The 16,056-nt window shown below is 36.5% G+C and overlaps 2 protein-coding genes across 2 annotated transcripts; both read right to left on the reverse strand.

Annotated features, from left to right (window-relative positions):
* Positions 1-3,068: 3,068 nt before the first annotated feature.
* LOC122914226 (olfactory receptor 52E8-like) lies at positions 3,069-4,075 on the reverse strand. Its single transcript, XM_044260857.1, has one exon. The coding sequence runs from the start codon at positions 4,073-4,075 to the stop codon at positions 3,134-3,136; it is 942 nt and encodes a 313-aa protein (XP_044116792.1). The 3' UTR covers positions 3,069-3,133.
* An 8,858-nt stretch (positions 4,076-12,933) lies between these two features.
* Positions 12,934-13,869, reverse strand: LOC122914227 (olfactory receptor 52E8-like). The gene has a single exon (XM_044260858.1). The coding sequence runs from the start codon at positions 13,861-13,863 to the stop codon at positions 12,934-12,936; it is 930 nt and encodes a 309-aa protein (XP_044116793.1). The 5' UTR covers positions 13,864-13,869.
* Positions 13,870-16,056: the final 2,187 nt, after the last annotated feature.

The following is a 16,056-nucleotide window of genomic DNA, read 5'->3' on the forward strand; positions in this document are numbered from 1 at the left end:
AAGATGGATAAAAGACCTCAACGTGAGACAGGAATCCATCAGAATCTTAGAGGAGAACATAGGCAGTAATCTCTTTGAGATCAGCCACAGCAAATTCTTTCAAGGTATGTCTCCAAAGTCAAAGGAAACAAAAGCACAGATGAACTTTTGGGACTTCATCAAAATCAAAATCTTCTGCACAGCAAAGGAAACAGTCAAGAAAACAAAGAGGCAACCCATGGAATGAGAGAAGATATTTGCAAATGACAGTACAGACAAAAGGTTGATATACAGGATCTATAATGAACTCCTCAAACTCAACACACACAAAACAGATAATCATATCAAAAAATGGGCAGAGGATATGAACAGACACTTCTCCAATCAAGACATATAAATGGCTATCAGACACATGAAAAAGTGTTCATCATCACTAGCCATCAGGGAGATTCAAATTAAAACTACATTGAGATATCACCTTACACCAGTTAGAATGGCCAAAATTAGCAAGACAGGAAACAACATATGTTGGAGAGGATGTGGAGAAAGGGGAACCCTCTCCACTGTTGGTGGGAATGCAAGTTGGTACAGCGTCTTTGGAGAACAGTGTGGAGATTTCTCGAGAAATTAAAAAAAGAACTTCCCTATGACCCTGCAATTGCACTCCTGGGTATTTACCCCAACGATACAGATGTTGTGAAAAGAAGGGCCATCTGTACCCCAATGTTTATAGCAGCAATGGCCACGGTTGCCAAACTGTGGAAAGAACCAAGATGCCCTTCAACGGACGAATGCATAAGGAAGATGTGGTCCATATACACTATGGAGTATTATGCCTCCATCAGTAAGGACGAATACACAACTTTTGTAGCAACATGGACGGGAGTGGAAGAGATTATGCTGAGTGAAATAAGTCAAGCAGAGACAGTGAATTATCATATGGTTTCACTTATTTGTGGAACATAATAAATAGCATGGAGGACATGGGGAGTTAGAGAGGAGAAGGGAGTTATGGTAAATTGGAAAGGGAGGTGAACCATGAGAGACTATGGACTCTTAAAAACAATCTGAGGGTTTTGAAGGGTGGGGCGTGGGATGTCGGGGTACCAGGTGGTGGGTATTATAGAGGGCACGGATTGCATGGAGCACTGGGTGTGGTGCAATAATAATGAATACTGTTATGCCTAAAATAAAATATAATTTAAAAAATTAATATAAATAAATAAATAAATAAATAAAAACAAGATACAAAAAGCAAAAAACAAAAAAATTCCTCTCATTAACCTTCTGTGTTGACTTAGGTGAAACAAAGTTATCTTTCCACATTTTAGTGGCTCACAATGAAGATAAATTTCATTCTGCACAATTGAGAAAATGTCCTAAGTGTTGTGCCTGAATTTTTTTAGATCTTTCTGTGTTTACTTGTTCTATTTCTTGTTCCTGTTTTATTTTTTTTTATTTCTAATATTTTATTTATTTATTTATTTATTTTTTCCAATTTATTTATTTTCAGAAAAACAGTATTCATTATTTTTTCACCACACCCAGTGCTCCATGCAAGCTGTGCCCTCTATAATACCCACCACCTGGTACCCCCACCTCCCACCCCCCCGCCACTTCAAACCCCTCAGATTGTTTTTCAGAGTCCATAGTCTCTCTGGTTCACCTCCCCTTCCAATTTACCCAAATTCCCTACTCCTCTCTAACGCCCCTTGTCCTCCATGCTATTTGTTATGCTCCACAAATAAGTGAAACCATATGATAATTGACTCTCTCTGCTTGACTGATTTCACTCAGCATAATCTCTTCCAGTCCCATCCATGTTGCTACAAAAGTTAGGTATTCATCCTTTCTGATGGAGGCATAATACTCCATAGTGTATATGGACCACATCTTCCTTATCCATTCATCCGTTGAAGGGCATCTTGGTTCTTTGCATAGTTTGGCGACTGTGGCCATTGCTGCTATAAACATTGGGGTACAGATGGCCCTTCTTTTCACGACATCTGTTTCTTTGGGGTAAATACCCAGGAGTGAAATTGCAGCGTCATAGGGAAGCTCTATTTTTAATTTCTTGAGGAATCTCCACACTGTTCTCCAAAGAGGCTGCACCAACTTGCATTCCCACCAACAGTGGAAAAGGGTTCCCCTCTCCTTTCCAACACATGTTGTTTCCTGTTTTGTTAATTTTGGCCATTCTAACTGGTGTAAGGTGATATCTCAATGTGGTTTTAATTCGAATCTCCCTGAGGGCTAATGATGACGAGCATTTTTTCATGTGTCTGATAGCCATTTGTATTTCGTGATTGGAGAAGTGTCTGTTCATATCTTCTGCCCATTTTTTGATGTGTTTGTCTGTTTCGTGTGGGTTGAGTTTGAGGAGTTCATTACAGATCCTGGATATCAAACTTTTTATTTTACCTTGACTTTACTTAAAGCCTAAAATGAGTATACCTTGTGGAACCCCATGAATCCTTTCAAATCCTTTTACCTCTATGTAGTTGCTATTTCAAAACTTATACAATGAGTATACAATGATGTCTATGGTGGGGTTTTTTGTTTTTTGTTTTTTTATTTTTATTAACATATAATATATTATTAGCCCCAGGAGTACAGGTCTGTTGAACTTCCGGGTTTGCACCTCTATGGTGTTTTATTGATTATTTTTCCCTGTGGTTACAAGATTAAGGATGTCAACTGGGCCACGGGAGAAATAAAATTGGTGTTTGATTTTTTTAATTGTTGCTCCTGGAATTCATATACTCTGACTTCTCTGGTCCGTACAATTACTGCTATGACAGTTCTTCATAGCTTAGCACTCCTTTACCATAATCAGTAAATTCTGTAGAGAGACTATTTAATAGTACTTGAAAAAAAATAGTGCTAGAGTTGCACTAAGACTTTATTCTTGGATCCAGATTTTAACATGAGTTCCAGAAATAAGTGATCCATATTTATTTAACAGTAATATTCATAGTTAGTCTAGGAACAATATCTACTATGTCAATTTATCTCTAATTTGATACTGCACATAAAAGTGTTTAAAATCACATACTGGAAAGCAGTTACTCTATAAAAGCTTAACAACACTTGCTTCTTTTATGGATGAAAAGGAAAAAGATTTCAAGTCTCTTTCCAAATCAAGTGTTTGGAGTCAAACTTCCTTAAAAAGGAAGATTGTCACTACCCGCTCTCGGATCTGCTTGGTTCTCACTCCATAAATAATGGGGTTAAGAGCAGGGGGGATGATCACATATAAATTAGCCAGGAGTATGTGGATATAACGTGGAATATTGTGTCCAAATCGGTGAGTCATAAAGGAGAAAAATGCTGGAGTGAAAAAAGCTAAGATGACACATCCATGGGAACCACAGGTATTAAGCGCTTTGAGCCTGGCCTCCCAGGATGGGAGTCTGAAGACAGCATGTAGAATCTTCACATAGGAGATAGCAATCAAAACAACATCCAAAAGTATCATAGAGATGAGGATTAGTCCAAATAATATATTGACCTTTATGCTGACACAGGCCAGGCGGGCAATTCCCATGTGCTCACAGTAGGTATGGGGTATAATATTATGTCCACAGAATGAAAGCCTTAGAAGGAGAAACACAAGTGGAAATACTAACGCAAAATTTTTCAACATTCCTACTCCAGCAATAATACAAATAGTTCTGTTGGTGAGGATTGTGTTGTATCGAAGAGGGTAGCAAATGGCAATATAGCGATCAAAAGCCATGGCTACAAGCATGAATGTTTCAAAGCCTGTGAACAGGTGTATGAAGAACATCTGAGTTAAGCATCCCCCAAAGTCAATCTCACTAAGCCCAAACCAGAAAATGCTCAGCATTTTGGGAATGGTGGCAGTAGAGAGGCCCAGGTCAGTGAGCGCCAACATGGCCAATAAGTAGAACATGGGTTGATGAAGGCTGTGCTCAGTCTGGATCACAAAGAGGATGATGACATTCCCCAGGAGGGCAATCAGATACACTGTAGCAAAAGGGACACCAAGCCAGAACTGCATATTTTCTAGTCCTGGGATTCCCAAAAGCAGGAAGGATGAGGGGTGAATACATGAGGTATTGGCTGGAGACATGCTAGCAAAGCCTTCTAATGCTCAAACTCTCCTCATCTGAAGGAATCGTTAGTACTATATAAGGCTTTCCAATGTCATCAATACTGCTTATACTGAATAAGAACAAAAAAAGATGTAATTACTATATTTCTTCTAGGAATACAGAAGAAAGATCATGTTTTCCCTCATACATCTTTTCTTCTCTTTTACTTTCATTGAAACATACATATGATGAATGAAGTAGAATATTCCTTAAGAACTATTAATGGATATTTACAAATTAGATGAGATCGTCTAAGTTAATTTTAGTAAGAACACTGATTAAGCCAGTTGATATAAGATCCTGTTTTAGACTCTTTTAAAAATATTTAATTATGATGGGAGAAGATATACATATTGATATGTATATGTAAGATATACATATTGATATCCCACTGATAAAAGACTATAATCTGTGAGTACTGGCAATATTGTAGATTTCAGAAGCATCTTTTAAGATCACTTGTTTAAAAACAAAAAGCAAAAACATACCCATAAATACAGAGAACAAACTGATGGTTGCCATAGGGCAGAGGTATGTGAGAATGCACTAAATGGATGAAGGGTAATGGGAAATACAGCTTTCCAGTTATGGTATGAATAACTCACAGGGATAAAAGTTACAGCATAGGGAATAAAGTCAATGGTACAATAATTGTGTTGTACGGTGACAGATGGTAAGCATGGGATAATGAATCAGTTTGTCAAATCACTATGTTGTATAACTGAAACTAATGTAGCATTGTGTATCAACTATACTTCTATAAAATAATCCATAAAATAATAATAATAATAAAGTTAAAGATCATTTGTTTAACTAGAAATATGAATCCAATATATTCCTCTGTGCATTTCCTCTTATAACCAAAGGACTTTTATTTTTGCTAATTAATATGGCCTTTCTTCTTCAACTTGTTTGTAAATAACTTTCCTCAAAATCTAAGCACATTTTTTGCTTTTTCTAATTTGTGTTACTTTTGTATCAAGGGATGAAGACATTTGCTTCATTCTTCAAAACAAAGACCTTGCTTAATGAGGCCACAGAGTTCACAAAATTCAATGTAACATAATTAATCTTAGATATAAAACCACCATTTTTAGAAAGATTAACTGAGGCTTAAAGCACTGACTATACCATTCAGGCTTCCCATTTATGTCCCGTAATCCTCATAGAAGACAAACTGGCTTTACTTCTTCTTTTTTTTTAAATATTTTATTTATTTATTTGACAGAGATCAAAAGTAGTTCACTTTACTTCTTAACTATGCATATCATTTCCAACTTTGTTCCTATATGGGAATTCATGATTAATGTCATCATTATTATTGTCATTGCTATTAGAAGGGAAAAAACAACTACAGAAATAATAGTGTTATATAAGCATTTAATATTATTTATTTCAGTTTTACAAAGAAATTTCAGACGAATTATACCACTTGCTACTCACATCAGCCACATGGAAAAAACAGGACAGATTCTGACTCCTAAATTAGTGGATTTCTTTTATGTCTGGATCACAGAAGCATGTCTCCATCCTCAAAATCACTGCTTGCTTGCAGTCATCAGCCCTCTGACCTTCTGGTGTTCCTAGGAGTCTATCCAAATGCACGTATTTATGGAATTCTCGTATAGTAATAAAAATTTAGCCCTCTATTGGGCTTCTTGAGTTACATGCCCTCATAAACAGCACCCCAAATTTCCTCCTATTTTCCAGTTCTTCATTCTCTACTACTTCTTGCGTATTTTCTAATATAATAGTTCTAAATTTACATTTCTAAAGAACTGGGAACCAAAATGAGTGTCTTTTAATTAGAGTAAAGAATAGCCCTGGGGCACCTAGGTGGCTCAGAGGATTAAGCCTCTGCCTTCAGCTCAGGTCATGGTCTCAGGGTCCTGGAATTGAGCCCTGCTTCGGGCTCTCTGCTCGGTGGGGAGCCTGCTTTCCCCTTTCTCTCTGCCTGCCGCTCTGCCTACTTGTGATCTCTCTCTCTCTATCAAATAAATAAATAAAATTTAAAAAAAAGAAGAATAGCCTTTTGAAGAGGATGGAATAGCATTAATATAAGACACGACCTCTTTCTAAAAGGCAAGGAAGTTAGGATGTTGCACAATATACTATGCACTTGAGACTGTAGACAAAGTAGATTTTAAGAATGAAAGAGAAATGCCTTGTGAGAGAAAAAGAAGAAGATGAAATCTCTAAAAGTGGAAATATACCTGTAAGAGAGATCCTCAAGACAGGTGTGAGGAAAAGAGAGGAGGAACCAGCATCATCCTCCAATTAACCCTCCATATCTTACTCAAGTTACCCATTCTCTAAAAGGCATTCTCTAAACTGATATTCAGTGTATTGGCTGGTGATAGCCTTTCCTAAGACCTTCTTATTCTTCTACATAGTTCTCTGTATGTCTACTTAACCAATGTCTGAGTTACCATTGAATTGTAAGATTCACACAGAGTTGCGGAAGAGGCCAGTGAGCACTTTTGTTCATCATTGTTTCTCTAGCACAACATCTGGCAGATAGTTGCCACTCAAAACATTTGTGAATGAAAGACTGGATAAGTAGGTAATTTTTAATTCTAACTCCTGGTCAAAAATCCTCATGTTAGGAGCACAGGAACATAAATCACACAGTGTATGTGGCAGTTAAGCACAGAGAAATGAGAATCAAAACCATGAATTAAAACTGTGAATATACATGTAAAGCCTTGATCAGATGCTTTCCTGACAAGGGGTCTATTAATGGGCTTCTGGTGTAACAAAAGGAGAATACAAAGCAGACATTGTAGGTAAGACTTAGCAAAAGCAGGTGGTATGACAATCAGAAATAGGCAGCAACAAATGATTGATTGATTTATGTATATCTTATTTTTCTCATGGAAACCCTTGACTCTTTTATTGCTCTATGGTATTAATGAAATATCAATAGAAAGCTTTCATAATAGTGCATTTTCCAAAATCTGAGTTATTCAATCTTTTATAATGCCAACTTGTTTTCACATAAAATCACTATTTACTCTATAATAGAGTGCCTAAATAAGTAGAATCTTTCAAGGGCCAAAAAGATGAGAGCAGAGACTTGTGAAATCTGTAATCAAAGCCCTAGACTTGCAAAGGAATTGAGGACTCCTCATGTAAGAAAAATAGATTAGGACAGGAGGAAGAAAAGAAACAGCTGAAAGGCAGCCTCATTCTCCATGCCAGCTAGCCAGAAGATGCTTCTGCTGTCTATGCAGACCAGATCTTTATCTTTGCAGAGATGGAACAACAAAACCTCAAGAACTGTGTTAAAAACAAAACACATTCCACCAGGTACTCTGCAGTGCTGAGTAAAGGGAGAGCCTTTTCTTAAAGCAGAGCTATGTCTTTGCAAACCACTGAGCAGGACTCGTTCAGGAGTAATGGCCAAATGCCAGATTCACATCAACCCAAATGGGATCCACTCTCCCAATCCAGATCAAACAGGCAAGTGGAGAGTTAAATAAATACATACATGTTCCTGATGTGGAGACAGAACGAATATCATCTTAGTTTTATCTAACTAGGCCCTAGCATTAGGAAAATAGTAAATGATAGATAGACTGGAAGGGTCAGTAAGTAAAAAGTGAGTGAGTTCTGCTGACAGGAAAGTGATGTCTTTAAATAAATTTATCATTTTTTTCAATTGTTTTGCATTCTTATCTACAGCTTATATATGTAATGTTAAAAGTGCTTGATAATAAGGAAGACTAAAGAAAGAGTGAATATATATGTAAACATGTAGCCATATAGTATGCATAAATCAGAATGAAAAAGTCCACTGTACTTTTAAGAAGCTGCATACCGGGGGCACCTGGGTGGCTCAGTGGGTTAAGCCCTCTGCCTTCGGCTCAGGTCATGATCCCAGAGTCCTGGGATCGAGCCCTGCATGGGGCTCTCTGCTCGGCAGGGAGCCTGCTCCCGCCTCTCTCTCTATCTACCTGCCTCTCTGCCTACTTGTGATCTCTGCCTGTCAAATAAATAAATAAAATCTTAAAAAAAAAAAAAAAGAAGCTGCATACCGCTTGGAAGCTGAAGGTATTAAACAATTGCTGCTCTTCCCTATTAGTGACAATGAAATAAAAATAGAAAATGTATTACTTTGATTTGGAAAAAAAATGAGAATGTCAATTTTTTGGATATTAAATACAAAAGAAATTCTGAAATAAGCATTCACATGACAAAGTTCAGTAGAATTAGGCTGAAAGAGTTAGAAATGGGAAGGAAAGAAAGAGAGTGAGAAGAGGAAAGACAGAACAGAGAGGGGAGAGAGAGAGGGAAATGAGGCAAAACAGAACAGAGTGGGAAAAACAGAAGAGAGAGAAATGAATGCCATAATATCTCAAAATAAGTTGTTTGCTTAGTTTTTAAAAAAATTTTCCTTATCATTAAAGTAGGTATGCTTGTTGTGAAAAAAAAATTAAAAAACACTAAAATATGCAAAATTACCTGAAATTCTACCAATTAGAAATTTAATATAAAATATTTTGGCTTATGTCCTCCAAATTAATATTTGTATCATATATAAATGTGTGTCATTAATTTAATGAAGGGATTTAATCACTAGAACCAAACTCAAACCTTCCCAACCTATATGTTTAAATACATACAGCAGCCAAGCCTATATCCAACTCACCGTCTTCAGGAATAGCCAATATTAAAAGAATCTACAATCCTGACCAAGAACTGCTCCGAGCATGTCTTAGCACTATAACTGGGGTTCAAGGACACAAGTTTATCATAAGATTGAAAATCCTCTCCCTGACCGGGAGTAGCTGTTCTTCTGCAGCCACATGGGATGAGAACATGAATGACAATGAATTCAGAAGCTATCACCGTAGGTTTATAGGCAAAGAAAAAAGCACAGGGACAAGGGAATCCCTTTGGACTTTCAAGTTTCTCCCCTTAGCTTTCCAATTTGAAAGAATTGCTCATTCTCTAATAACCCATTTTTTCTCATTATTCTGTTGCCATCGGTCCTACAAGAATAATATCTGAGCCAACCCATAATTTCTCCAACTCATTATCCATGGTTGGTCTACACTTTGATGATGGTACCACTCTTTTCCAGCACATATAATTTATTTGATCTAGAAGTTAGGTCAGCCACTGAACATTTATTTAAAATTAAGTTTGTGGTCAGTAATGTTTTGCATCTGTAAATCTCTTACCCAAGAAGCTTATATTCTGGTTGCATAGTTAATACTAACCATGTATGAATATGCAAATAACTACATTTTAACATATATGGGGCCAACTTCAGAGCTGCAGAAATTTAGGGAATTGGTGAGTTTTCTAGGCTTCCTAACTCAATTTCCTTTAGAAGAGGCTTAGAAGTTGGTACAATAAAAACTGCAAGGTAAAATGGAAACATACATCATTTGAGGACATCACAGAAAGATTATGTACTGTGGTTAGCCTAGAGAAGTATAAAATCATGAGATACTGACTTTCTTCTGAGAAAGGAGAAAGCAGCTCTAATATCTGTCAGCTAATATTTTTTCTGGCACAAACATCTTGATTGAGGACGTCCACTTAGTATAAACAATTTCACTAAGTATGAGCATCTTTTTTTTAGATTTTATTTATTTATTTGAGAAAGAGATAATGAGAGAGAGAGAGAGAGAAAGCATGAGAGGAGAGAGATCAGCAGGAGAAGAAGACTCCCTGCAGAGCTGGGAGCCTGATTCAGGACTTGATTCCGGGACTCCAGGATCATGACCTGAGCCACAGACAGTCGCTTAACCAACTGAGCCACCCAGGCACCCAAGCATGAGCATCCTGAAAGCATCTGCTTCTGGAAAATATCCTCTCACAACTCCAAATCCAATATCAAGCTCTTCCTTGAACTCTTCCTTGAACTCACCACTGTGTGTGGTGTCTCTCGTTAGAGCAGGTGATGAGTCCTCCTATTTTAAAGACTGTAATTGTATTCCTGGTGACTGTTGGCTAGAAAGCCATGATATCCCCTATGTAGAAGACTATCAGTTGGTCTGCATGTTCATCGGTAACTGGTGTTCTCAGTGTTTTTCATCTGAATAGGCTCTAATGTTGCCTTCTTGTGTTTTAGTGTACATTTCCCTGAAGTCCAATGATGCTGAGCATCTTTTTACATATTTATTTGCTATCCATATAATTTTCTTTGGTGAAGTGTCTGTTCAAATCATTTCTCCATGTTTTAAATTGCATTGTTTCCTTATTCCTGAGTTTTGAGAGTTCTTGTATATTTTGAATATGTCTTTCACAATGTATATGTATATGTATATGTTTATACATATACAATGTATATGTTTTGCACATTAAGGTTTTAATTCCAGTATAGTTAACATACAGTGTTGTATCAGTTGCAGGTGTACAATGTAGTGATTCAACACTTCATATGACACCCAGTGCTCATCACAAATGCCCTCCATAATCCCCACCACCTATTTCACCCACTCACCTCCCCTTTGGTAACCAGTAGTTTGTTCTCTACCATTAGGAGTCTGTTTCTTGGTTTGTCATTCTCTCTCTCTCTTTTCTTTTGCTCATGTGTTTTATTTCTTAAATTCTACATATGAGTGAAATCATATGATATTTGTTTTTCTCTGAATGACTTATTTCACTTAGCATAATACTCTCTAGCTTCATCTGTGTTGTTGCAAATGCCAAGATTTCATTATTTTTATGGCTGAATAATAATTATGTATATATATATATATATATATACATATATATATATATATATTTATGTATATATATATATATATATATACATACCACAACTTCTTTATCCATTCCTCTATCAGTGGACACTTTGGCTGCTTCCATAATATGGTTATTGTAAATAATGTTGCTATAAACATCAAGGTGCATGTATCCCTTTGAATTAATATTTTTGTATTTTTGCATAAATACTCAGTAGTGAGATTACTAGATCATATAATAGTTTTATTTTTAACTTTTTGAGGAACCTCCATCCTTTTTCCACAGTGGCTGCCAAGTAGGTTTAGAGGGAACACACTTCAGCATAATAAAGGTCTTAGATGAAAAACCCAGAGTGAACATCATACTCAATGGGAAAAAACTGAGAGCTTTTCCCCTAAGATCAGGAGCAAAACAGGGATACCCACTCTCACCACTTTTATTCAACATAGTACTAGAAGTCCTAGCCACAACAATCAGAAAACAAAAAGAAATAAAAGGCATCCGAATTGGTAAGAAAGAAGTAGTATTTTCACTATTTGCACATGATATAATACTAAACATAGAAAACCCTAAAGATTCTACCCCAAAAAACTATGAGAACAGATAAATACAAGGTAGCAAGATATAAAATCAGCATACAAACATTTGTTGCATTTCTATATACTAATAAAGAAGCAGCAGAAAACAAAATTAAGAAAAAATCCCCACTTAACAATTGCACCAAAAATAATAAAGCACATAGGAATAAACATAACCATAGAGGTTAAATTCCTGTACTCAGAAAACTATGAAACACTGATGAAGGAAACGGAGATGACACAAAGAAATGAAAAAACATTCCATGCTCATGGATTGGAAGAAGAAATATTGTTATTCAGAAATCTACAGATTTAATGCAATCCCTATCAAAATACCAACAGCATTTTTCACAGAACTGAAACAAACAGTCCTAAAATTTATATGGAACCACAAAAGACAGTGAATAGTCAAAGAAATCTTGAAAAAGAAAAACAAAGCATGAAACTGTACCACTGTCTTTCACCATACACAAAAATAAATTAAAAATGGATTAAAAGGGGCGCCTGGGTGGCTCAGTGGGTTAAGCCGCTGCCTTCGGCTCAGGTCATGATCTCAGGGTCCTGGGATCGAGTCCCGCATCGGGCTCTCTGCTCAGCAGGGAGCCTGCTTCCTCCTCTCTCTCTGCCTGCCTCTCCGTCTACTTGTGATCTCTCTCTGTCAAATAAATAAATAAAATCTTTAAAAAAAATGGATTAAAAACCTAAATCTGAGGTGAGACCTGAAACCATAAAAGTCCTAGAAAAGAGCACAGGCAGTAATTTCTCTGATATAGGACATAGCAACGTTTTCCTAGATCAGTCTTCAGAGGTAAGGGAAATGAAAGCAAAAATAACCACAATCCTGATTTCTAACACTTGCCTGCAAAAAGAAGCAAAAGATTAGCAGCAGACCTGAAACCATTTTTTTTCTTCTAGCACTGAAAGATAGTGGTCCAGTTTCATCCTTTTGCATGTAGCTGTCCAGTTTTCCTAACACCCTTCATTGAAGAGATTCTTTTTCCCATTATATTTTCATTCCTCATTTGTTAAAGTTTAGTTGACCATATAATTGTGGGCTTACTTCTGTGTTTTCTATTCTGTTTTATTGACCTATTTATCTATTTTTTGTGTCAGTACAATATTGTTTTCATTACTATAGCTTTGTAATATAACATGAAGTCTGAAACTGTGATGCCTCCAGCTTTGTTTTTCTTTTACAGGAAAGAAAATCCATGCTGTCTTCTGCCTGCCCTCCTGTGAAGGTGAATGCAATACTAAGCATCATACTCTCATCTGAAAACTTGTGAATATAATAATGATTTTATAGGACTACCTTGATTATCAAAGAGGATAAAAACAAGCACTTTGTAAAAGATGTACTCCTTAAAAATTGTAATATAATCACCAACAAATTTATTATTATCTGTAATAATAAAAGATTACAGAAAAAAATGTTTTTTCTGCTTATATTTATCTTTGCTACTTCTCTTCTGTAGTTTTAGAAAATAACCCCTTTATAATGAGCAAATGGAGTAAATATGAACTATAATTCTAGGAATACCAATGGTTAACTGACTTTAAAAAAAAAATCTCAAAACCCGCTCCCTAATCTGCTTGGTCCTGACCCCATAGATTACAGGATTCAGGGCTGGTGGAACAACCACATATAGGTTGGCCAAAAGGATATGGATACACTGGGGGATATTATGGCCAAAACGGTGTGTCAAGAAAGAGAAAAATGCTGGTGTGAAAAAAGCTAAGATAACACCAATGTGGGAGCCACAGGTATTGAGAGCTTTGAGTCGAGCCTCCCTGGAAGGCAGGCAGAACACAGCATGGAGAATCCTGACATAGGAAAGTACAATAAGAAGCACATCCAAAAGTAAAATAGCCATATCCCCAAGACCAAATATTATATTGACTTTGATGCTGGCACAGGCCAGTCGGGCAATGCCCATGTGTTCACAGTAGGTATGAGGGATGATACGGTGGCCACAGAAGGGCAGCCTCAGGAGAAGAAACACCAGTGGGATCACCATGCATAGGCTCCGCAGAATAGCAATGCCTCCAATAATACAGATAATTTTGCTGGTGAGGATCATGGTATACTGAAGGGGTTTACAAATGGCTATGTAGCGGTCAAAGGCCATGGCCACCAACACAATGCTCTCCATGGCAGTGAAAAAATGGATGAAGAACATCTGGGAAAGGCAGCCTTCAAAAGATATAGCCCTGATCCTGAACCAGAAGATGCCCAGCATTTTGGGGATGGTGGCTGTGGACAAGCCCAGGTCGATGGAGTCCAACATGGCCAGAAAGTAGTACATGGGCTCATGGAGACTCTGTTCAGTCTGGATCACAAACAGGACAGTGGCATTCCCCAGGAGTGCAACAACATACACAAAGAAAAAGGGAAATCCAATCCAAATGTGCACATCTTCTAGCCCTGGGATACCCAAGAGGAGGAACGAAGAAGGATGGACCTGGGTGTCATTAAGAATGGACATTGTCTCCGCCACTGTTGGTGACTGCATATAACAGTGTTAGATGTCAGCTTCCTGGTAGTGATTCTTGCTCCACTTCCCTCTTTTTCTGACTCCTGGTTAAATGGAAAATGTTTGTAATATTCATTTTCTCCCATTTCTTCCAACGGTATCAAAACTTCTCAGACAACAAAAAGAAATAAAAAACCTCCAAATTGGTAAGAAAGAAGTAATATTTTCACATGATGTAATACCATACATAGAAAATCCTAAAGATTCCACCAAAAACAAACAAACAAACAAACAAACAAAAACAAAAACCTACGAGATCTGATAAATGAATTCAGTAAGGTAGTAAGGTATAAAATCAGCATCAGAATATCAGAAGGCTCCAGGAATAGAGACAATCTCTCTTTTCCCCAGATCATTCCCATATATCAAAGATTGAACAAGAGAGGGGAGAAGTATACATCTCTCAGATATGCAAGGTAAAGAGTAGGAATAATACAGGCTTTCATTCTTTGTATCTCATGGTATTACATACATTGCATTTAATTTATATAAAAAATGCTTTACCATATGTAATTCAACCAACTCTCTTACTGGGGAATTTGAGAACCATTTGTGTGTGTATGTTTATGTATATGTATATTATGCATGTGTATGTACATACGTATATATGTATATATGTAAATATACATATTTTCATGTATATTTGACTATGCATATACCTCTGTTTAATTCTGAAAAGAGACAATGAACTTAGTTTTGTTTATTCACGCACCTGAAACCACTTCACACATACAAATTGTCAGGGGGAAAAAAAGTGTTAAATGAGTAAGTCAGAATGCAGGCATAATAACAGCCAACATGCCCCAGATGATTAGTAACACAATTCCATCTTAACTAAGTCTTCCAAAAATTATTTTCACCCAAAATACTTTGGATCATGAACAAAGATAACAAAAGAGACTTTGCACAAGAAATTTTTAATTTTTTTTTAAATTTAAATTCAATATAATAACACAGGAACTTTTAATGTGAGAGTGAAACTTGGATTTATAAAATATTTTAAATAGAAATGATCTCATTATACACTGAATCCATAAAACTCCAAGTTAATTTAAGAAGCTGTTTTGGGATGTCTAATCAGGGATACTTAAGAGCTTCTAATTTTTTGAGATACATCCCATTCAAATCCTATCTATTCCTATTTATACAAGGAAAAGAGAGTATTACTTTGAACACCTTTGAAATTAAAGTCCAACAAACTGTCCTCTGTTTCAGATCTTGATCTTCCTGGATATTTCCTTTTAAGGACTAAATAAAAAGGAATTTATTACAGTATTTGGTATATAGTAACTACCTTGAGCAGCAAAATATTGCAGTTATTTATCCTGAATTAATATTTTAAGAAAACAGGAAGCGTCCTTTATTGGGTAACTTCCTGAGATAAAATGATGTGGTAGATAAAATGAAAACAATGTGAAAATGCTAGACTCTGAGTATCAATGGCTGGAAATTGGAGGAGTTCATACTTGAGTAGTACTCATCAGAAATAGATGCAAAGAAAAAGCATTATCACAGCCTCTAGAGAAGAAAGTGGTCCCCTGGCCTATTAGAAGTGGCAGAAAGAAGGGATAAATTGGAATAGAGCATGGAGCACTGGGTGTGGTGAAAAAATAATGAATACTGTTTTTCTGAAAATAAATAAATTGGAAAAAAAACTGGAATAGAAATTTAGATAGAAAATTTGAATAAGGGGCGCTTAGGAGGCTCAGTGGGTTAAGCCTCTGCCTTTGGCTCGGGTCATGATCTCAGGGTCCTGGGATTGAGTCCCACATCTGACTCTCTGCTCGGTAGGGAGCCTGCTTCCTCCTCTCTCTCTCTGCCTTCTTGTGATCTCTCTCTGTCAAATAAATAAACAAAATCTTAAAAAAAAAAAGAAAGAAAGAAAGAAAAGAAAAGAAAAGAAAATTTGTTTAAGACCCAAATGATGCTTTCACAGTGGAGTGAGGTAAATACAAATGAAAAGATGAAATCTGAATAAAATGTTGCATTATGGTAGAAAAATAGAGCAAATGCTATGGGTATAACTAAGACAAAAGAAACTCTATGGAGGCAGTAAAATGGATCAAGGGCGACTTTGTACACAGGAAGGACATGCATTAGAAGTTTACTCTAGGTAGAGAGACACATGTATGTTTTGAGACCATA

The sequence above is a fragment of the Neovison vison genome, chromosome 7 (genome assembly GCF_020171115.1).
Source record: "Neovison vison isolate M4711 chromosome 7, ASM_NN_V1, whole genome shotgun sequence".
Taxonomy (NCBI): Eukaryota; Metazoa; Chordata; class Mammalia; order Carnivora; family Mustelidae; genus Neogale; species Neogale vison.

What these genes read in the sequence shown, in the direction of transcription:
- LOC122914226 (XM_044260857.1), bottom strand. Translation starts at nt 4,075, where the DNA reads ATGTCTCCAGCCAATACCTCATGTATTCACCCCTCATCCTTCCTGCTT.
- LOC122914227 (XM_044260858.1), bottom strand. Translation starts at nt 13,863, where the DNA reads ATGTCCATTCTTAATGACACCCAGGTCCATCCTTCTTCGTTCCTCCTC.